At 40.9% G+C, this 21,801-nt stretch overlaps 2 protein-coding genes across 3 annotated transcripts in view; both read left to right on the top strand.

Annotated features, from left to right (window-relative positions):
• Positions 1–36: 36 nt before the first annotated feature.
• Positions 37–4,185, top strand: nfu1 (NFU1 iron-sulfur cluster scaffold homolog (S. cerevisiae)). Its single transcript, XM_041042153.1, has 8 exons — positions 37–112; positions 1,730–1,830; positions 1,934–2,069; positions 2,430–2,496; positions 2,580–2,697; positions 2,803–2,866; positions 2,944–3,118; positions 3,362–4,185. The coding sequence occupies exons 1-8, from the start codon at positions 54–56 to the stop codon at positions 3,398–3,400; spliced, it is 759 nt and encodes a 252-aa protein (XP_040898087.1). The 5' UTR covers positions 37–53; the 3' UTR covers positions 3,401–4,185.
• Positions 4,186–4,587: 402 nt separating this feature from the next.
• gfpt1 (glutamine--fructose-6-phosphate transaminase 1) overlaps positions 4,588–21,801 on the top strand; it is a 29,824-nt gene continuing 12,610 nt past the window's right edge. Inside the window, exons 1-19 of one of the 2 annotated variants that reach the window (XR_005894329.1) lie at positions 4,588–4,692; positions 6,779–6,886; positions 7,370–7,477; positions 7,591–7,716; positions 7,865–7,923; positions 8,010–8,144; positions 8,235–8,296; positions 8,380–8,459; positions 8,561–8,669; positions 8,765–8,928; positions 10,109–10,204; positions 10,601–10,698; positions 10,909–11,029; positions 11,440–11,597; positions 14,436–14,550; positions 15,018–15,145; positions 15,459–15,626; positions 16,094–16,255; positions 17,484–17,603. Coding sequence is in view for 1 of the 2 variants with exons in the window: in XM_041043009.1 (XP_040898943.1) it covers positions 4,686–4,692; positions 6,779–6,886; positions 7,370–7,477; positions 7,591–7,716; positions 7,865–7,923; positions 8,010–8,144; positions 8,235–8,296; positions 8,380–8,459; positions 8,561–8,669; positions 8,765–8,928; positions 10,109–10,204; positions 10,601–10,698; positions 10,909–11,029; positions 11,440–11,597; positions 14,436–14,550; positions 15,018–15,145; positions 15,459–15,626; positions 16,094–16,255; positions 17,484–17,528 (2,049 nt within the window). In the remaining variant the exon portion in view is untranslated. Of the gene's footprint in view, positions 4,693–6,778; positions 6,887–7,369; positions 7,478–7,590; positions 7,717–7,864; positions 7,924–8,009; positions 8,145–8,234; positions 8,297–8,379; positions 8,460–8,560; positions 8,670–8,764; positions 8,929–10,108; positions 10,205–10,600; positions 10,699–10,908; positions 11,030–11,439; positions 11,598–14,435; positions 14,551–15,017; positions 15,146–15,458; positions 15,627–16,093; positions 16,256–17,483; positions 19,523–21,801 lie in introns of those variants that run through there. The other variant, XM_041043009.1, reaches the window with a different exon arrangement.

Genomic DNA, 21,801 nt, shown 5'->3' with positions numbered 1-21,801 from the left:
CACTTCCGCATGGAAAACCGCACTTCCGTTCCTTTTAGGTAACCATAACAAACATGGCGACGTACAGACAGGTCGGCAGGTTGTTGTGTATTTCAGCAAGGCTTACGCGTCCGTAAGTTTACCTGTTTGTCACTTGTGAGGTTGCAATGTCCTCATTTTGCCCTTTGTAATGTTTATATGAATGCATTTACCTCTTAAGAACCAAAGTCCGACTGACGTTAACTATTAGCGGCTAGCCAGCTAGCTAGGTCGGAGAGTGACGCAGACTAATTGTTACTTCTCATATAATTGTCCTGGTTTTATTGTTTTAACTCTTAAAATCAGAGACAGCCATTAAAGCCTTTTTGGCACTGTACAACAAAATGACTCTTTAATGTCACACCGTAAACAATTCTATACTGTGTTGCATTTGCAAAACTAAGTTAACTGCAACCTTGAGTTCACGTGCACATCCGGACATTTAACTGTTTCATCGGTTAATTCTTCAGAACCGGGGACTGTTAGTGAAACCCCCGAGCCCATTCAACACTTGGTACCAGGGCTTTCACTAACAGGCCCCGTTTGTTGTTTGGATGTCATTTTTTGTTGGAAAATAAACCTTTTTTGCAAGTCACAATTCTGTCCATTGTTTTTAAAAAGTGGCTTTTTCTTAATTGCTATAACGGTTGCATGCGCATAATATATCCGCTGTCATGTACAGCTGTGTTAAATTCTGGTAATATTTTTGGACTGAATTTAATTGTATACTGAGGGGTGTTCAGTGACTCTGGAATATTCTTGTATCAGTTGTGTTAAACTTGGATTTGTTTGGAATGTGTCCTTGCTATTAATCCAGACACAGACGTATTTAATCTGAAATAATAAAGTCACACATTGGGTGATCTCCAAATGACTAATCATGCAACTTCCAGTAGCAGTTGACTCTACCAGTAATGATTTATCTTTGTCATTGGGAGGAGATAAACGTTTCTGTGAGATTAACATAATTTGTCAAATAGGTTTTCCTGCCTTTTCTATGTTCATTTAGGTCACATTGTGTTTATTTGTATGTGTTTTAATTCCAATAGTCATGAAGTTATAAGTCAGATCAAGTTGCTACTGCAGAAAAGTTAAACTATTACACTTGTACCATTATTAAGTCAAATGCAGATGTGAACAGTGCATTTTCCTTTTCCAGGAAAAGACAAACATTTTCATCACTCCTCCATCATTGTGTAAAAATGTATATAGTCATTTTTTGTATTTTTAACTTTTTATACTGTGAATACTCTAATTTGCACATTTTTTGTTCCTTGATTGCATGTACACTTCTTGTTTCTGCACTTTATCTTGTTTTCTTGTGAGCCACCTAACAAGTAAATTTCCCCACTGTGGGATCAATAAAGTTCTTATCTTACTATGAAGTATAGTATGCACTGCATCAGTCATTGTAGGCATACTGTACCCGTTAGTATGCCTACAATGAAACTGTATTGTAAAACTTGTATTATTTCTGCTGCAAACAGATTACATGTTTCATTAACACTGTACACAGAAGGTTTTTAGGGGTTCAGTCTTACACCATCCTTCACACTGTAAATCCATTACTGCCACATTCTTAAGTGGGAGGGAGGAAATGAAACAGGCTTGTGTGGGCAATGAATATTCAGACATTATATACAAATGCATTTGCTAATGTGATGTCCACTGTAGTTACCTTTTGAATCTATTTTTTCGTGTGCTCTCTCAGTCTTGCTGGCTGTGGATATCAGAGTGCAGGATTACACTGGCCTTCACACGTCACTGGAGTCTCAAACATATGGCCACAAAACCCCCATTGGGTTGTTCCAGGTTTGTATTCCTGCAGCTTCGTTGTGGCTCTTTTAACTTGGAGAAAACACCACTGACACGACTGATATTAAATTCTTGTTCTTTGTGTTTTGTCTGTTCAAAGGAAGGACCATGTTTGTGCAGACGCAGGATACACCAAATCCAAACAGCCTAAAGTTTCTGCCTGGTCGCACAGTTCTTGAATCAGGAACTATGAATTTTGACGGCCCTCGTGATGCGTACTGCTCACCCTTAGCCAGGTATAGGTCTTCTTCAATACAAGGTTACGGAACAGAGCTTGTTTTATTGCAGCCATGGCCTGTATTTTTGTCTGATCTGATTCATAATTGTGTCTAATTAAGCTTTAAGTCATTCAGTTTTAACAGATGTAAACAGAAATAGTGTTAACTATTATTATTTTAAACAGTTACATCACTATTTTACTAAAACCTTTGTTAAGTGTATGACATACGTATTAGGCATGATTGATGATTTATGTGGGAATTTATCTTTATATTTTACAAATTATATCCATGGATAGTTTTCATTTTTTAACATTCAATGTGAAGTAAACTTTTCAATGGTAATAAAACCTCAGTAATGTTCTGTATTGTTTTCAGACAGCTGTTTAGGATTGATGGAGTCAAGAGTGTCTTCTTTGGCAATGACTTTATTACCATAACAAAGGTAACACTAGCTGAGCCTCATATTATAGCACTGTGTGATGCCATTCCCTGGAATAACTTGTTTTCTTTTTGATCTCCACTTAGTCTGATGTAAATATGGAATGGAAAGTAATCAAACCCGATGTATTTGCTGCCATTATGGACTTTTTCACCTCTGGACTTCCTGTTGTCAATGAGGACACAAAACCTAGTGCAGATACAGGTAAAGGATTTAACCATGTGTGCAGGACAGAAAATTGAAAATGAAAATAGAACAGGTAGGGTCGGCTGTTTTTGAATGTGAGGAAATCTCCTCTTCTCTTTTCAGCTCCATCAGATGATGATGATGAAGTTGTTGCTATGATCAAAGAACTGCTGGATACTCGAATAAGGTAGGTGCTTGTGACAACACAGTCTGATATCGGTGTTCTGTTATTTTCTCACACATGCTACTGTTCTCCTTCCCCAGGCCAACAGTGCAGGAGGATGGAGGTGATGTTCTGTATCGGGGGTTTGAGGATGGTATCGTTAAACTGAAGCTGCAGGGCTCCTGCACCAGTTGTCCCAGTTCCATTGTTACTTTGAAGAATGGAATCCAAAACATGCTGCAGTTTTACGTCCCCGAAGTTGAATCAGTGGAACAGGTTTGGCTTTAAAAAAAAAAAAAAAAAGAAAGAAAAACTTTAAAAACATGTTTTGTATTGTAATTTTGTAATCTTTAATTTTTTTTACGGATTGGGCAGTTGTCATAGTTCTCACTCACTATTACGACAGAAATTATAGGGAAACCAAACTCTACAACATACAATTAACAAAATAACCTCAGGAATAAATAAAGCTGTGCAACTTGAAAATGTTAACTAAACTTATTATGTGTTTATCCACAGGTGAAGGATGAGGAAGAGGAGAGAGATGCTCAAATTTGAACCAAACTGAAATCAGAACTACATTTACACATTCCTCTCTCCTCGGGCCACCTTCTTTAATTCAGGCCATAGCTGCAATAAAATGAGCTGTTGTATAGCTTGGCTGTGAGAAAGACCTCATCTTCGTTATCATCGTCATGATTCACTCAGAAGTTATTTCTGATTTTTGTGGCTGTTTTATGTACAATGACAGTATTAAACAAAATACAGGGCAGAAGAGCCCAGCCATAGAAACTGATGACTGTAGAGCTGAAATAAATTCTATTTATTATTTCACACTGTTTCAAATTTTTTCAGTCACTTGTCAAAACAGCTTTTAGGTTCAAAAAACATGCACCACTGTTTTACAGTACTCACTGAAATATTTTAAAATGTGTGTACCTGAATGTATTTCTTTCCATTTTTGTATGTAGAGTGAATTATTTATTAATATCGCAGGATCATGCTTTTTTACAAGCAAACATACAAGATTGCAATTGCAAGAAACCACTGTCAGAATCACACTGTTACCAACTATATGATATCAGCTATTGTTGTAATAAAGTAGTTTTTCATCATTTTCCTTGTAGAAATATTGCTGTTATTTGTGGACTGTTATAACAAATTAAAAACAGCAGTTAGTCTGGGATAGCAAATTTACTGACAACTCTTAAGTGGGGATGTAACTGCATATATTTTGTGGGACTATCTTAAAGTTTTTTAAGTACATTTAATGTGGAAGCACAGAGATTACAATAATTTATACAATAATGAAGGAGATAAAAATTAAAAAATAATAAAAGCTGTGTTTTTGTTGTTTGTGTTAAATACCCAGAACATTTGACATATTTTTGGCCACTCGACCAAGTCCCGGTTACATCGCTACATAGAGGCCACAGACAATTGTAAGTGCATTTGTCTTTTGTTGACATTTTACAGATTAAGATTAATTTATCAATTAACGTAAGCAATGATGATGAATTGGTCACAGCCCTGTACTGTCGTACCAGGTCCTGGCAGGAAGCACAGGCCTGCCATTGTGCGATGATGTTGGTTTTTAGCTACGCTGGGTGGCAGCGGCAGTAGGATCTGTCGTCTGTCCTGCCCACAGATCCGCATCCTGATGCCACGTCAGGAGTGCCTGCGTTGGTAGGCGCAACCTGACTGACGGGCCGCTCGGCCAATCAGAGGGTGCCATGGAAGAAGGCGGTTGGTTCTGATTCCGTGAGATCAGAGGGAGGCGAAGCTTATTTGACAGGCGTTCCCAGTTACCCGAGTAGCTGTAACTGGCAGACAAACTGAAGACATGTGTGGTGAGTACTGAATATGCTCTACATTTATATCATTCACCACGAAAGTGTATGTTATTTTCCATTGACCAGAATAGGTAGAAAATTTGATTTTAAACACTGCTGACACAGCTAGTTAAGGCTAAATGCAGAAGTCGGTTGAAATTAGCTATGGGTGGCTAACCTGAGTTAGCGAACATGAGCTGGTGTTGCTGATGTTGTTAGCCAGTTAAATGTGAACCTGTAAAGGTTTCATTTTCCTGTACATGCTGTCTGTGGGATCTGTAGTAAAGAGTGTGAACCGGAGAGTCTACATTTGTAAGTTATGTGGAAATGTTAGCCTGCTCTCTTCTTGCTAACAGCTAACGTGGTTTGCGGTGACATTACATCCATCGCTTAACTTTCCACTAAACCTTTGTCACTCTGGTTTGTTGATTTGAATGCTTGGATTACCCGTGAGTTAATATTACCGGTATGTTTGAACTAGAGTCTTTCGAACACTTTCTGTGCTTAAAAATGGACGCTTGTTGGATGTGTCCCACTCGTGCATCGCTGTCATATTCCACTGATGTTAAACTCCCATTGAGAGTTCCCGGAAAATGTGATCCCCTGGGTCACGATCACTTGGGGAAATGTAGCTGAGATGTTTTGCTGGTATCGGTCACTGTCCCATTTCGTCTGTCTCTTGTCTTCTCTCACTTGTGACTGATAACTGATGCCCCTCTGTCTCCCATCACTGTCACTACAATCTCTGAGTATACTCTAGTATCAGACCTAATCGACTAGTTGATAATATCTATCCGCATAGTAAGATGTCACTATGCTCAGATTAATATTTACTCTGGTTAAACCTGCTTCCTGTTGGGTCTTGTGATTTTTGGCCTCCTTGCTGCAGCACTTTTCCCTGGCTAGTTGCCCCTCACTGCCTCCCTCCACCCCCTGCTGTTCTCAATGAATGCTCTGTTGATCCAGGCTTCCCTCTGGCCCTACATTTGCATTTACTTTTCGGTGCCTATCTGTGTAACAGGGTTGTATTTCAAGTTTCCCCTTTAGCCAATAAAGGTGAAACTCGCTTTCAGCGTGTGTTGGTTATTGGTTTGGCTGTAGATGACAAACGTTTGCACGAAGAACTGCTGATTATTCCAAGAATGTGTCAGTTAAATTAAATGTATAAAACTTTTTGTGGGTCTGTTATTGTACCTTAATAGTCTCTGAGTCTGTCAATCATGCTTAGTGAGATTGACACAGAAAACATCATAAAATGGTGTGCAGGTTTCGCCAAGATGGTTTTAATGTGCAGTCATAGCTGTATACAATTATCTTGGACCAAAACCAAACATCTTGGTTGAGATTTGTTTGTGATACTCTGACAGATGCTCCTCCCACTCCACCCTTCCCTTGGGCAGGAGATACCAGCTTGTGAAACAGCAGCTCTATAGATATCCTCCATTGTCTCTAAGCAGGTTCTGCTGCTGTAACTGAACAATATTTGTCTTCCAGTGCAGTCACCCCTTCCTGTAAGACTGGTTTCTCCTGCATTACCCACCAGCTTTTTGACATGGACTCCGTAATACATTCTTCTTCAGGCATTATTGCCATTGTTATGTCTGGTCAGAAATGATTATGAATTAAGTCTTAGCAGAATCATCAGAACATGATCATATCGAGTTTTTGTTTTATAAAATTCTGTTGTCCAAATGAATGACTCCGACTGTGTGTAAATGGTTCTGTTTTATATGTATGGACAGTTTTACCTGATATAATGAATATCTGTAGAACAAAGAAGATCTTCTTATTAATATTGTGATATGATTTCAGCCAAGATACTCAAGCTGTAGTCATGTGTCTTAAATTTACATGCATTAGTACACTTTCATTTGGTTGATACTGTGTGTGTGAGGCTGCCTTAAGCCTTCAACATCAGCTGTAAAACAGTGTTGATTTAACAAACAAGTAGATGTGCCAGTCTGACAAACATTTCAATCAACTGGTGCTTTCAGTTGCTCTTCTAAGCAGACTTTTGAAATGGAGGGTTATTTAATCGGTGGACTGAAATTCTTTATACATAAAATACAACTTGAATCTAGAATTTTTGTTTTCCTCCCTCCAGGAATCTTTGCATATCTCAACTACCATGTGCCAAGGACTCGCCGTGAGATCCTTGAGATTCTCCTCAAAGGTCTGCGACGTCTGGAGTACAGAGGCTATGACTCAGCCGGTGAGAGTGATGGGGAAAAAAAAACCTTGTTTGTTTATCAGGCTCTTTTCCTTCTCGTCCCCTCACTTTCTGCCTAATAGTGGCACCAAGTTGCTGACAGTGTTTACAGTGTATCCAGTATAATTTTTATCCAGCCTAGATATTGCCATTGTCCGTCACACCTGATGTTTTGTATATTTGTTCTAATGATTTTGAAACGCAAAGCAACATGATGTTGGCTGTGAATTATTTCACAGCCATTATCATGTGGCAGGATTAGACCTATTGCACCATTAATGGAGCTGTTTTACTGTATGTTAAGTGCATTTTCATTTAGTCAGATCTTAAGGATTTTTGCCTACATTCATTGAGTCTTGTGTTGGAATTCTGCTCTGACATTACACCAAAATCCTGTTGATTAACCTGTTCATACTGATGGACTTGTGATCATTGTATTTCTTATGCTTTTTCTTACTTTTTTATTTATTTATTTATTTTTATTAGGTGTGGGTATTGATGGGGGTAACGGCAAGGAGTGGGAGTCAAATGCCAAGACTATCCAACTGATCAAGCAACGTGGAAAAGTGAAGGCTCTTGATGAGGAAATCCACAGTAAGCCAAGATGAAGTTCCTCATTTGACGACTGAAGCCTTTATTTGTCATCCTGTGGTACAGTTGGGATACTAAATATTGTCTGTGTCGGGCTGTGTTTGTTCGACCTTTAGAACAGCAGGATATTGACCTGGATGTGGAGTTTGATGTTCACCTCGGCATTGCTCACACCCGCTGGGCCACCCACGGTGTGCCAAGCCCAGTCAACAGCCATCCACATAGATCTGACAAGAGCAACGGTGAGTTGTGTGAAAGATAGAAAGCTAACTCCCTCTACACAGCTAAATGTTTCATCTTCCATTCACCAACAGCTCAGTCCATTTTTTTCTTTTGACCTGGGTGCAGGTGTCTTTATATCCAAAAGTTTATTATGTTTCTGGTCTACAGAGTTCATTGTCATTCACAATGGAATTATCACCAACTACAAAGACCTGAGGAAATTCCTGGTGAGCAAATATCTTTCATAAACCACTCTGGACATCTTGTCTTCACTCTGACTTATACACAGGACTTACACATTACATTTCCACAGGAGAGCAAAGGCTACGAGTTTGAGTCAGAGACTGATACAGAGACCATCGCCAAGCTGGTGAAGTACATGTACGACAACCGGGAGAGTGACGACATCAGTTTTGCCACACTGGTGGAACGTGTGATTCAGCAGCTGGTAAGGATCTGCTCATGACCTCTGCTGCTCCTTATCCGTGATCAGCAGATAAAAGAGCCTGTCTGATGTGTTTGTTCTCCCACCTTGCAGGAGGGAGCTTTTGCCCTGGTCTTCAAGAGTGTCCACTTCCCTGGAGAGGCAATTGGCACAAGGTACATCAACACTGATGCTGTCAAACCGTTGTTAGTTATTGCAGATTAAAGTGTTGTTGGCTCATTAAAATTCTCCTGTGCAGGAGGGGAAGTCCTCTGCTGATTGGAGTGAGGAGTGATCACAAGCTGTCCACAGATCATATTCCTGTGCTCTACCGCTCCTGTAAGTTTAAATTTCTGTTTATGAATGTGTGAAATGTCTGTTTTTTTTTATTTTTCCACATGTGATTGCTTAAGTGTGACTGAGGCCCATTTTTTTCTCAGCTGGTAAAGACAAGAAGAGCTGCAGTGCCCTACCCAGGACTGACCAGGACACCTGCCTGTTCCCTGTGGATGAGAAAGCTGTGGAGTACTACTTTGCCTCAGATGCAAGGTAGTCAGACACCTGTGTCTCAGAGTTTGTCTCACCTTCATCTGTGGCGTGGAAATCAAATGCCTGATGTGTTTTCTTTTGCTCTGTCACAACAGCGCAGTGATCGAGCACACAAACCGGGTGATCTTCTTGGAGGACGACGATGTGGCCGCCGTGATGGACGGCCGGTTGTCCATCCACAGGATTAAGCGCAGAGCTGGAGACTACCCAGCCCGCGCCATCCAGACCTTGCAGATGGAGCTACAGCAGATCATGAAGGGTGAGTGGAGGGTCAGGCTTTTGTTGTGTTCACATTTTCTCCCCACCATAAATGACTCCAGGCCATATTTGAAAATAAATCATTTGTACTCTGCCTTGTAATTTTGCCCTGGACCCTGTTATTATTGTGTAACTCTTAATGGGAAACTAGCTGCTTGTATCGCAGAACTGGCCTTTAATGTCCAGCCTTGAAGCTATTCTTTTGTCATCCAGGTAATTACAGTCCTGCTGGATCAGTTGCATCCTCAGGGAAGCCGCTGTCATTAAAATGACCCCCCACCTCCCCTTACCTTTCCTGTCTGTCTTTGAGTTGATAAATAGTTCACTCAGTATGTAGCTGGACTGTGAAGGAGTTTTCTTTGTTAATCTTGCTCTGCATTACAGCACAGAGGATTTGATATTAAACAAAGACTAATGAGTTTAGAGTGTAAATTTCAGCTCACCTGCACAGTTACCCAAATTAAAGGAATGACATTTTGCAAAATCTGCTGAATTGCTCTCTTGTTAAGATTTAAATGAGAACATTTCCCCGTTTCCTGTTTTTGTGCTAAGCTAACTGCGCTTCAGGCAGTTGCTCAACATTCATACAGACAGAAGAGTCATATCACTCTAATCATCTAGCTCTTGTCAAGAGTGAAAAAATACTGAGCTACAGGGCCAACACAAAGAAATGTGAACGTTCCTCAGTACTCCAGCAGAGGGCAGAGGTAAACTGATGCTGGCTGCGCTCTACATTCCTTTGTGGTCCTGTCATTACTCAGCCTCTCTCCTCTGTCTCAGTTTCTGGAGCCTTTCTGCTGAATAACCTAATTCGCATAACCCAAATTGCTGTCAGAAGCACGCCGAAAAAAAAACTCCCGCATATGTCACTGTCACAGTTTGTAATTGATGGAAAAACACTGTCTCCCTGATGGCTTGTGTTTGTTTTCCTCCATTTAAGGGATGACCTGAATTTTTAATAAGGCAACAACAAAAAAATAACCCTACATTTCCAGGAAAACCAGATTATCAGTAAAACATTGAAATGTTTTTTCTTGCTCCTCCATGAGGCTGTGGTTTGCATTTTCAGGAGCTTAATGTGTGTCAACAAGGCCCTTCTCAAATGACATTTACCTTTTTGTTTCTTTCTTTTTTTTCCTTCATTGGAAATGATCCCCTGATTTCTGATCCTCCCACCACAGGCAACTACAGCTCCTTCATGCAAAAGGAGATCTTTGAGCAACCAGAGTCTGTGGTCAACACCATGAGAGGGAGAGTCAACTTCGACAACAATACAGGTTAGCGAGGTGTCTTTATCAGTGGAACATTGATATAATAACACTTATAAATGCACTATTTGTCATTCAGTCCCCATTATCTTTTACACCTTTATAACTCTGAATTTGGCAAAATTTGAATAAACTCTAAAAGTGCAAACAGTCACTCTTTTCCTTCAGGCAGTTTGCTCAAACTCATGCTCAGATGTCTTTAGTTCGGGATTTCTGAAAAGGAAAGCTCATGAGAACACACTGATTTATTTCAGTTGCCTGCATACCACTACGTCAGAATAATCTTACTTTTAAAACAAGCAGGACTGACAGCACTCCCATGGGCTCTTTGTGACCTTTTTTTTTTAAATGAGGTGGAAAATAATGTGGCAAAATGATGGATTAGCTGTGTGGTTTGCTTTTCAGTGACACTGGGTGGACTGAAGGACCACATCAAAGAGATCCAGAGGTGTCGCCGACTTATTCTTATTGCCTGCGGCACCAGCTACCATGCTGGAGTGGCGGTGAGTAGCTGCAAACTAAACGCTTTTCTTTGGTGTAAAGTCACATGGAAATGTGTCTGTTTTGCCATCCACACTGAGTCTAACAGACAAGTAGGAAATGTGATGTCTGTATTGTGGACACAGGTGTGTGAGGTTTGTGTTGTTAGCGCATGTGCTCGAATGGTTCGTTTTAACAGAATGATGCTGAGCAGTCCTCTGTTACTTTCCCAGACCCGCCAGGTCCTGGAGGAGCTAACTGAGCTGCCTGTCATGGTGGAACTGGCCAGCGACTTCCTGGATAGGAACACACCCGTCTTCCGAGACGACGTCTGCTTCTTTATCAGCCAGTCAGGTGGGGAGGCCGGTGCCATCTGGACATAATCTAGTGCACATTCTCCATTTGTCTTCCAGTTTGGAGGAGCCACTTAGGTTCTTCCTGATTAAACTTTTCTTGTGAACGTCTTTTAGCAAACTGTTAAGTCAAAGTTCACAGTTGAGTTTTTTTGTATGTAACACTCAGCTTTAGCCTTAGGAGTGTGTGATTTTTGTGTCATGCTGGGTTTTTTTTTTTTTTTATTATTATTTTTAATGTGTCATATGTCTGTGGTGGGCCTTGTGGTTTTTCTGTGAAGCTGTTTCAAATTTGAGTCCTGTATGGTGCAAAAGCAATTTCCGAACAAACTCATAAATCAGCATCATTTTAGTGTCAGAACCGTTACATTGCCTAAACTGTTATGTTTTCCATTCCTGCCAATCTTCCAGGGGAGACTGCTGACAGCCTTATGGCCCTGCGCTACTGTAAAGAGAGAGGGGCTCTGACTGTAGGCGTCACCAACACAGTGGGCAGCTCCATCTCCAGGGAAACCGACTGCGGAGTCCACATCAACGCTGGGCCTGAGATCGGAGTAGCCAGCACCAAGGTACGCCATGACGACCTCAGCTCTGGTTAACTCTCAGCTCTCATGAGATTACTTTTCATGACCTGTGGAAGTTACAAACCCTCATGTTTATATGTTTATACCACAACATACTTCCATCACACATTGCCTCATAGACCCTCAGTGACTGCAACAGTTCAGTGCCTCTTTAGCATCTTCTGATCTGAACCGTTTCTGGAGTATCTAGGGAATGATTGCAGTATATAGTCTCCCATTAGTCATACAGATGAATGCATTTTCAGCTTGCTATTACAGACTTAAGCCTCCAGGGCAGATTTTGTAGTGATCTGTGTAACGGCTTGGTTGAAAGTTATTGTAGGAATATTAATTAAAACCAATATCAAAGACTGCTGTTAAGGATTTTTCAGATAAAATTGCTGCTCTTATAAAATACATTTTAAATAACTCTCACCTGAAATTATGATCGTAACTCACAAAAATTGAGACGTTCTGTTTCCATTAGAGCTGAAACGATTGGTCGATTCGTTTATTAGTTGAAAATATTCAATTGATAATTGATACCAGCTTCTCAAATGTTATTTGCTGGTTTCCTAAGCCTTCTTTTGATAGGACACTAAATATATTTGGGTTTTGGACTGTTGGTCCAACACAAAAAAAGAAAAAAAAATCACTTCGAAAAAACTTCAGGCTCTTGCAACTCTAGTTTTAATTTATGTTCACCTGGCAATTGTCCAGCCCATCACTGAAGAATGTTTGCCAGTACCTTTAGACAAGATGGACCAGTTGGTCATGATTCAAGTGAGTGTAAACAGCTAGCAGAGATTTGTATACATTAGCAGAAACTGCTAACTCCCTAAGCCTCACATAACTTATTTTATTTACTTATTTGAAAACAAATCAGTTTTTCTGTCATCACAGGCATTTGTCCACCTGAGGCACCTGAGTTAGAAGAAACATTTTTTTTATGTGTTGGTTGAACTGATGCTTTGATATTGACCCTGAAGCAAATGCAAACCAATTAGTTTCATCATCTCGTGAATAAACTCAACGCCCCACTGACACAGAATGAAACCCAGATCAAAACGTCATTGTGAGGCTGATCCCACCTCCTGGAAGCTGACATTTTCCTCCACTCTGATCCCACTGGGAGTTGAAGAAGCCTGATATTCTCATCTCAACTCATGTAAAGTCAAGATCCTTGGTTCACAAACCCCCCCCCCCCCCCCCCCCCCCCCCCCTTCCTCGAAAACCAAAAGGACTGATTTGCCAGTTTGGATTCAGAGCAGACCAGAGGAACAGTGGAGCCCCGGCCTCAGCTAGTGAGCATAGAGAGAGAGTGGAGCAGGTCCCTCCCTGGCCCAGCCTTTGGGCTTGGCTCAGCGACTCTTGCGCTGCTCCAAAGCCCCCGAGCACGCCTCAGAGACGCCATCATTTACTGCTTGGCTTGCTGAGCCACACACCCACACCCAGCTCAACCAAAAGCTGCACAATCTAGCTCATCAAATCATTGGAGAACATGTATTGCACCCAGCTGCTTAATGACTTCAAATTCATCTACTTGGCTTCCATTTTTTTCTGCTTCATGCTAATTTAAGTTTTTGGGGGTTTTTTTAAACTGGAAAAGAGGAAAAAAAAAGAAAAATAGCTTTTTTTCCAGTTGGTTTTGGTCATATTCAAGATTTATGCAATAATTTGAGACTTGAGACAAAATACTTTGATGCTATCAAAAGGCTAATCATGCCGGCACAGCAACTGACGCTAAATGGAGGCTTCATTTTTTAATTTCATAACAATGTCCTTTGGGAATTTACAGGGTTTCAAAGTTTGTTTTCTAGTCCACAACTGTTTTGGTTTGAGAGAACTTTTTCCCTTTTTTGTTTTGTTTGTTTCAGCTTTTTCAGCTGTATGTAAGGATGGTCATCATTGTAGGGTAACAGTTGGCATGTTCTGCCTGAAAAACACCAAAGTTTTACTGTGTGGATTACATATGTTGCCACATCTGAGCCGACAGCGCAGACTGTCAGAGTTCTGAGGGGCTGTGGTTAGCGTGCTGTCAGAGGAAAAAAAAAACAGTGTAAAGGTTTTACAGCTATTTTCTTGGCCTCAGACACTGGCATTTCAGAGTCCGGAGGGTCCTGTGAAAGGACTTGGCTTCACTCGAACACTGATTAAATCTCCCAAATGGGCATGGAAGGCCTCCAAAGGTGCTCGGAGATGAAGGAAAACAGCAAGAGAGAGAGGGGGCGGTGACGATGACAGGCATCGAGACTCAGATGAGCTGATGTTGTGAGCAGTGACATTGGCAGAAAGATCAGAGAGCGTACTCGCTGATGTGATGTTGTGTGTGTGTGTGTGTGTGTGTGTGAGAGACTTTTCACCAAGTTTTCCAGGATGAGCATCACTACCTTGACTGAGCTCAGCTGCATGCATATTAATGCTGCTTGGCGTGCACTAAAATATACCTCTCCTTCCATTTCTCATCTGGTGCAGATTATTAGCTGGAGACAAAGTTCACTATCAAAACAGCGAGACAAGAAGGTTCCACAAACTTTGCTGAAACAAAGGCTAAAGTTTGGATCGGGGTGGTGCCATTTTAGTTTCAGTATTGTTCTGCAAAACAGGAAAACTACTTTACCTGTTATTAAGTCACCACAAGCAATGCTCAAGCGACCAGGTGTAGGTTTGTGACCATTTCTACATGTGTGCACACATGATTGTGCAGCTGCTTCCTTTACGAATCGGTCATCAAGAAAAATAATGACATTTCAAAAGCTTACTCAGAAACTGAAGAGCTCTGCCTCTCTGTATCATGACTTCAATAACACAGACACTCTGCTTTTCTGACTTTTTGCTCCGCAGGCCTACACCAGCCAGTTTGTGGCCCTGATCATGTTTGCACTCTTGATGTGCGATGACAGGATTTCCATGCAGCCCAGACGCCGTGAGATAATCCAGGGCCTGAGAGTGCTTCCAGGTAAAATCAAGCCGCAAGTATTCTCCTTCAGCCAGCGAAATCCTGATCACATGTGAGATTAAAATGTATAGGGATGGAAATCTAGACAATCTCAGAGCAGAGATCAAGTACATCCAAAGCCTGCTTCATTTTTGTTGTTTGTTCAATCAGTCCTTTTGGAAGAGGGAGCTAAATGATGAGGGAGGGGGGGCAGAAGAAGAAAGAGCAAGAGGAGGAGGGCGGACTAGCTGTTGGCTGTTAGCCCTCGCATGCTGCTCTGGATCTAAAGCATATGATGGCATGTCCCTAATGGTACACTCCACTCCGTGCCCAAATTTATGAGCCGGTTCAGTCCAGGCTCTAACGTGTGACAGCAGCAGCGGCATTTTATTCAAGATTACGCATAAGGTTGTTTTTAAGATTTTGTTGCTCCTGATTTTCGATGAAAAGAAACTCATATCTGCTTTTCTCTTCTTTGTCTGTGTTAGATCTGATTAAGGAGGTCCTCAGTTTGGATGATGAGATCCAGAAGCTGGCGACAGAGCTGTACCAGCAGAAGAGTGTACTGATCATGGGCAGAGGCTACCATTACGCTACCTGTCTGGAAGGGGCTCTGGTGAGCAAGTGCAGCTTTCTTGTCTGCCAGTTTAGTCTGATTCCTTTTTTTTTTTTTTACTTCTTCTGTGAGCACTATTAAAACTACTAGATATTTTACTTTTCATTCTAAGAAAATGGAAAAGGTTCATCTCACTTCTCTAAATAATAAAAGACTGAGCAAATTAAATCTCGAGTCTTGAGGTGAACTGAGATTTTATAGTTTGAAATGTAAACCATAACGACTACAGCTCTACTTGGATGTGTTTTTTTTGTTTTTTGTTTTTTTTGTTTTTTTTTTTTTTTTACATGTTGGTGTTTTTCATCCTGTGTAGAAAATCAAGGAGATCACGTACATGCATTCAGAGGGAATCCTGGCTGGAGAGCTGAAACACGGCCCGCTGGCCCTGGTGGATAAACTCATGCCGGTCATCATGATCATCATGAGAGACCACACCTACACCAAATGTCAGAACGCCCTGCAGCAAGTCGTCGCTCGCCAGGTGAGGCCTACACACACATACCAAAAAAATGTAATCTAATGGATATTTACCAAATGTTGATATATAAATATCCTGCTCTGTTAACATGTACAAAATTATATTACAGTGACTTGTCAACTCTTTTTATTTATTTTATTTTTTAGTACTTTAAATCAGGATATGTTGAGTTCAGACGCCTGAACACTGGACAGCCACAGCACATTTTGCATGTTAGGTTAATTTTCACTGTCCTGTCTGTGCCACACCTCTGATCCTTAACCTCAGTAAAAACAAGGGAGGGGTCAGTTCAGCATGACATCATTGCTGTCAGTAATCTGCAGCAGATGTGGGCTTAAGAGGTGTGAAACTCACTGAGATGGGGGGGGTTGTATTTTAACAGTCGGCCTTTTGCGACTCGTATCCTGGTTCAGGATCACATCGACAGATGATGTACTTGACACTGAAGGCCTTTCGTTTGATTTTTACAGGGCCGCCCCATTGTGATCTGCGACAAAGATGATTACGAGACCATCAAGAACTCCAGCCGCACCATCAAAGTGCCTCGCTGCGTGGACTGCCTGCAGGGCATCCTGAGCGTCATCCCTCTGCAGCTGCTGTCCTTCCACCTGGCTGTCCTCCGAGGTTACGACGTAAGTACTGTCCCCTCCAGGCTCGGCGGTAACTGACAATCCAATCGCTAGTTGAGGCTTATTTCCTCAACACCCACAGCAAGAAAAACTGTATATTATCAGTATCTCAACCCCACATCTCCACCATTTTCATCTGCAGTCATCATTCTAACTGAAAACGTTTAGTGTCACCAGTATGCCAGTGTTTATACATAGTGTTGACTGTGGAAAACAAAGTTGAAATAAGAGTACACAACTGAGAAGAATTTGGACATTTAGAGTTGAATTGTCCAAAAGATGCTGCACCTCCTTTTCAAGGGAGATGTATTTTTACACAGACAGTGTTATGATAAGCTCGGTGCCCCTGATTATTTGGCTGCATACCTGTGCACTGAGAACCACCACCAGAAACAAACAACACGCAGTGTTTATATCAGCAGGTCATAGTATTCCTAACTCACTTAAACAAGTAATCTGATTTTGAGTCAAAGCGTGTAAACTTCCTAAATCAGAGCACTGTGGTGAAAGGTGATGCTCTGACAGTGAGGCCACACTGAAAGGATTACATTTAAGTCTGTGCACAAATGCAGACTGCTCATTGGTCATTTTTAATGGTAGCAGAAAACCATGTTGGACACGAGCTCCGTGTACTACTGTTGTTAGTGTTACTGGTATTATCATTTCTTACTCCAATTTTAGAAGGCAGCTCATTGTTTAAACACGATTGAAGTGTCCGTTTATCTATTGTATACTTCACTGGCTTTGCTGTATCGCAGGATCTCAGAGGTCAGAGTAAACAGCTTAACTGAAGTAAGAGTATGTAAATATAGCCAGTGTTGATGCAGCTTTTAAAACACTTCACTTCAGAGGGATGTCCTGACTGTGCAGCCCAGTTAGCTCTTGTTTTTCTGTCAATGAGTGTTCAGATCCACGCCAAGTTGTGCTGCTGTTCTGACAGAGAAGCAAACATTTACTGTATGTGCACGCAGCTCCTTCCCACACCCACCATTGTTTTTTGAGGTTTTTTTTTTTTTTTTTTTTTGGTCCAATTTTCTGTCTGAGAATTTGGGAATCATAAGAGCAGTCCTGTCAAGCTGCCATATCACTGGCTCGCACATTAAAGCAGTGTTTTTGTTAAGAGTCTGACAGCAGTGTTTAGTCAAGAGCAGAAGCACCATTTATTACTTGTTGTCCGTTTAAATGGCTGTTGTTTGTCATATAGTAAAGGACCTCTTCTATTTAAATACAGGTGGACTGTCCAAGGAACCTGGCCAAGTCTGTGACGGTAGAGTGAACCGCACTGTTCATCACCTAATAATAAAAGCCTGGCAGACACACATACTCAAACACAGACAGTGAGGGAGCGTCTGTGTTTGAGAGACCAAGAGAAGATGATGTCCCGTTTATGTGTCATGGCTCTTTTTAAATGCAATCTTTTCTTCTCAACAGTCGTGTATCTCACTGTTGCATATTATCTGTATCTCACTGTCTGTTTTCTCAGAAACCTTTGGCGTCATTGTCATATTACCGTCAGAGAAGTTTGTTGTTTTGTTTTTTTTTCGTCGGTGGCGGCAGGGTCTGGGCTGGCATTGGTATATCTTCATCACTCTTTTTGATGTTTGTGAACTTGTAGCAACTGACAGTGATCATTTGGATTTATTCACATTCATACTCAAAACTTGTGAGCAAGTCCTCAATGTTTATTCGCCCTGATTGGTCTCTCTGGGAATTGATGTTGAAGCTGTTGACCGACAGAAGTTAGATTATAAAGACCTTAACTGGCTTCTTTTTTTTTCTTTTTCTTTAGTGCAATGATTTGTAGTTCAGTTGGGCTATTTTTTCTTTGGCAGCTAATCATTTGATGTGTCTTTACTCCACAGTTGAAGTAAACGACAGTCTTAAATCATTCCAAGCCACAGGTCATTGCTTCTTCATAATTACAGCACAGTTTGCCAGTTTTGACTAATTTTCTCTCTTGGACTTTCTTCTGAGGATGCACAACTTACTGCGGGAGCAGCAGCATCGTAAGTCAGATCACAGAAAAATTCATGAATACACTACTGAAAAAAAAAATCTTATTGGGAAGGTTACAAAAGCTTGTTCTTTGTATAAACCTCTGTGTTTCAGATTTCAAACTCGGGTTTCAGTTCACTCAGTTAGTGGGGAAAGAGCTTTGTTTACCAAGCCACTCACACCAGAGTGAGATTTTGGGTTAATGCCATGTGCTGTCTCTGCTTTCACTGGTTTCTGTACATGATACTGTTACTGTAAAGCTCTCTGTCTGAGAGTAGTGTTTGATTCTTATGTTGACCTCTGTTGTTTAACTGCTCAAAAGAGAGACCGTGTAGCCGATTTCTGATGTCCAGTTTGCACTTAATTTAAAAATGGAAGTGATTCCAGTGAGATGAAGTTACTAACTTGAAGTTGAAGTTGCACCCAGATGCCAGCCCACGCCCTGCCTCCATGACTGCTGCAATATGGGACCATTTGTAGTTATTGCTTGATTCTTTTGTTATTTGTTTCATTTTCTTTCTCTTTTTTTTTTCAGAATTTTATATTGTTGAAGTTACTCTTTGATTTGAAATGTGAATGTTACTGTGATTTGAAATGTTCTGTCAAACCAAAAAAAAAAATCTGTACAATGGTTTTGACAGTTGTAAACCAAAACATATATATATTTTATATGTTCATCTTATGTTGTTTTTGTAGCCAAACATCTACTAACAAATCTGTGGTGTGAAGACACTTGGTTGCCTAATGGGGGCATATACACACTTACATGGCAGTACTGTAGATGTTTATTTAGTAGAAAGTCAGATGCCAGCTGTGTGTGTGTGTGTGTGTGTTCCCAGATGTCTTTGTTTCAGAAGCCAAGGAAAGAGTGATGCTGTGCACACACACAGTTGTGTAGTGAAGAAATAGGAGCTGCTTTTTTTTGTTTTTAGTTATGTTTTTAGTCCATCACATATTTTAGGTTTAAAGATATTTATCTTGCTTTTGCAATCAAGCCTTAACTTGGATTTTTTTTTTCTTTTTTTTGCATTTCTTTTCTCCCACATTGAGCTTTTCCTGAGCCAGTTGAAAGGGTTTGAAAACTGGACAATGTTGTTACAGGTACTTTTGTAACTCACACACATAAGCAGAATTAGATTTTTTTTTTTTGACTAGAGGCATTGATAACATGGATGCTGCACTGAATCCTTGCAACATCTGTTGGAAGCTGTTGGGTTACTGAGGGAGTGGGGCACTATTTATTAGTGGAACTGATGCAATAAAGTGTCAAGTACTTCTCGTTTAAAGTGTCTGAGGTAATTTGATGAGAAGGAGGATCTGCACATCCTGAAATACTGACAATGATGCCAAATATTGTGCTTGATTAGACTGCTCACCAAATATTTCACAATTATTTTATTAAAATAAAAAAACAGCCAATAGAAATCTAGTCACTGACTTACATTAGGATTAATATCAAGTTTCTAAATAATTTCCAGGTAGTTTTTATGTACATTATATACAAAAAGTTCAGGTACGGGAGACGTTGAGAGGATGCTCAGAGTGATGACAGAGCCCAAGCAATGCTAAGTGCCTGTGTGGTGAAACCAGTCACAGTCTGTAAGGTGAACAGTGGCGATCTGAAACATCCACATAAAGTCGTAAGGGTGGAGACAGTGCGTCTGAAGTTCCTGCACAGAGCTGACAGGTTTGATAGTGCCACATAGATAAGAGGCAAAATGGTCACGCAAACAGACAGTGAACACTTGCAGAGTGCAGGCACGACATGCAGCACTGACTGGATGGACTTTAACCACTTTACAGATCTCTGTCCTCCACAGCGCAGACGAGAGCAGCTGTTGTTTCTGAAGGTCCGTGATGAAGGCCAGGTGGAGCAGCTGAAGTGTCCATGACGGGCCAAATCCTCTCCTGAGAAGAGGACACCTGCCAGCATCAGCCTGAGGGACCCATTCAGCCTCAGCATAGTCGACAGGTAAAAAGTTAAGCTGCTGGTGACAGTGAGCGCTGTTTTCAGAAGGATTTCATTGCATTGACTAACCACAACAATGGCCTCACATGCAGCTGCAGAGTAATCAGAGAAGACGGCCTTGGCTCTCAGCAAACACGGTGTCCATTCTCCAACCACAGAGAGCACCGGGCGCAGTTTTTCATCTGAAAAGAAAATCATGTGAAGCATTTCAGGTAACATCCTCTATGTAGCAGCAGCAGCAGCCAGGTCCCTTCACCAAAACCAAAGCACCACAGCAGCTTTAATCAAGATGTCTTGAGTGTGATTAAATAACTGTTTACAGGTGCTGTGACCTTGATTGACGCTGCTGCATGATGTGAATATAGTTTTGCCAACTGAATCATGACCAGTGTCGAAGTGACTGGATTTTCTCTAGGTTGTAGTGTTTCATACAGGTTTACTTCTCACAGCAGGAAAAGCACAGGTGCAACCAATAACATTAACAAAGGCTGCACTGTAATTCAGTAAGCCCTGTCAGTGAGTCACCACAGACAAAACCAGGAGCCCGAACTGGAACACCTGAACAGACCGGAGCCAAGTCAATTAAACAAACTAAATTTTATGATACATCTCATTTTGCTAAGACTAAATAAGTTGGTAGATCCACTGATACTTAAGACACATTACAGAAGAGACAGCGAGTGATATGCAACAGAACCTTTAAACACTTCAGGGGCAGGATATTTAGTGGATATTAAATGTGTATTTAGTCCCATATGGTTATGAACTGGACCTCTTTCATTAGGTTCTTCAGAGTTTCTTTCAGACCGTAAATTATAAATTAATCCATAATTTTAGCACATTATACAGTATTATTGGAAGGCATGGGCAGACAATGAGACAATGGACTCCTGGGCACAGACCCCTCCTATGTAGGAGCAAGACACCCAAACTGAAAGAGACACAAAACAACAACTGATGACGTGTCTGCGTGCAGTCACTTTGTGTCTCTTTGTCTCTTTGTGGTCGTTTGACTGACTTTCCAACAAGAAATAAAACTCACTTCAAACAAAGGCTCTGGTCCAGGAGCCTCTGGGTTTATGCCCAGTAGGCTCGCTCAGTAATCCTTTCAGGTTGGAAGGTTTTCCTAAACAAAATTTTATCATGAACTTTTTCTAAAATATTTTTGGGAATCCAGGTCAGGTCGTGAAGTTTTTTTTTTTTTCTGGGCTTGAGACAATTCTGATTGTAGGGATTTTGTACTTGTTTAAATGACTATATTTTCATATGTAGGTCCTCTTTTGGAATATGCAGCTCTCATTATTGTATAATCATCTCATGTAATGGATTCAAACACATAGCCGATGTTAGGAATATTTCTGTTGAATCATACTTTATACCTGGGCATCGTCAGCAGCTGATGAATCGTTTTGAAGACTTCAATTTGAATATTCAAGTGCAGCCAAACATGAGTGGATTTTCAACAATCAGATCTATGTAGGCCAGACACCAGTGAATGTTGGTTAATGATAAAGCTGGCCTCACTTATGGCTTTGACAAAGACTCAAGGATAAAATCCATTAAACTGTCAGTCACATATCTCAGA

This window comes from Toxotes jaculatrix, chromosome 7, assembly GCF_017976425.1.
Source record: "Toxotes jaculatrix isolate fToxJac2 chromosome 7, fToxJac2.pri, whole genome shotgun sequence".
NCBI lineage: Eukaryota > Metazoa > Chordata > Actinopteri > Toxotidae > Toxotes > Toxotes jaculatrix.
The sequence above is the reverse complement of the archived record's forward strand: the minus strand, read 5'-3'. Positions and strand labels throughout refer to the sequence as shown.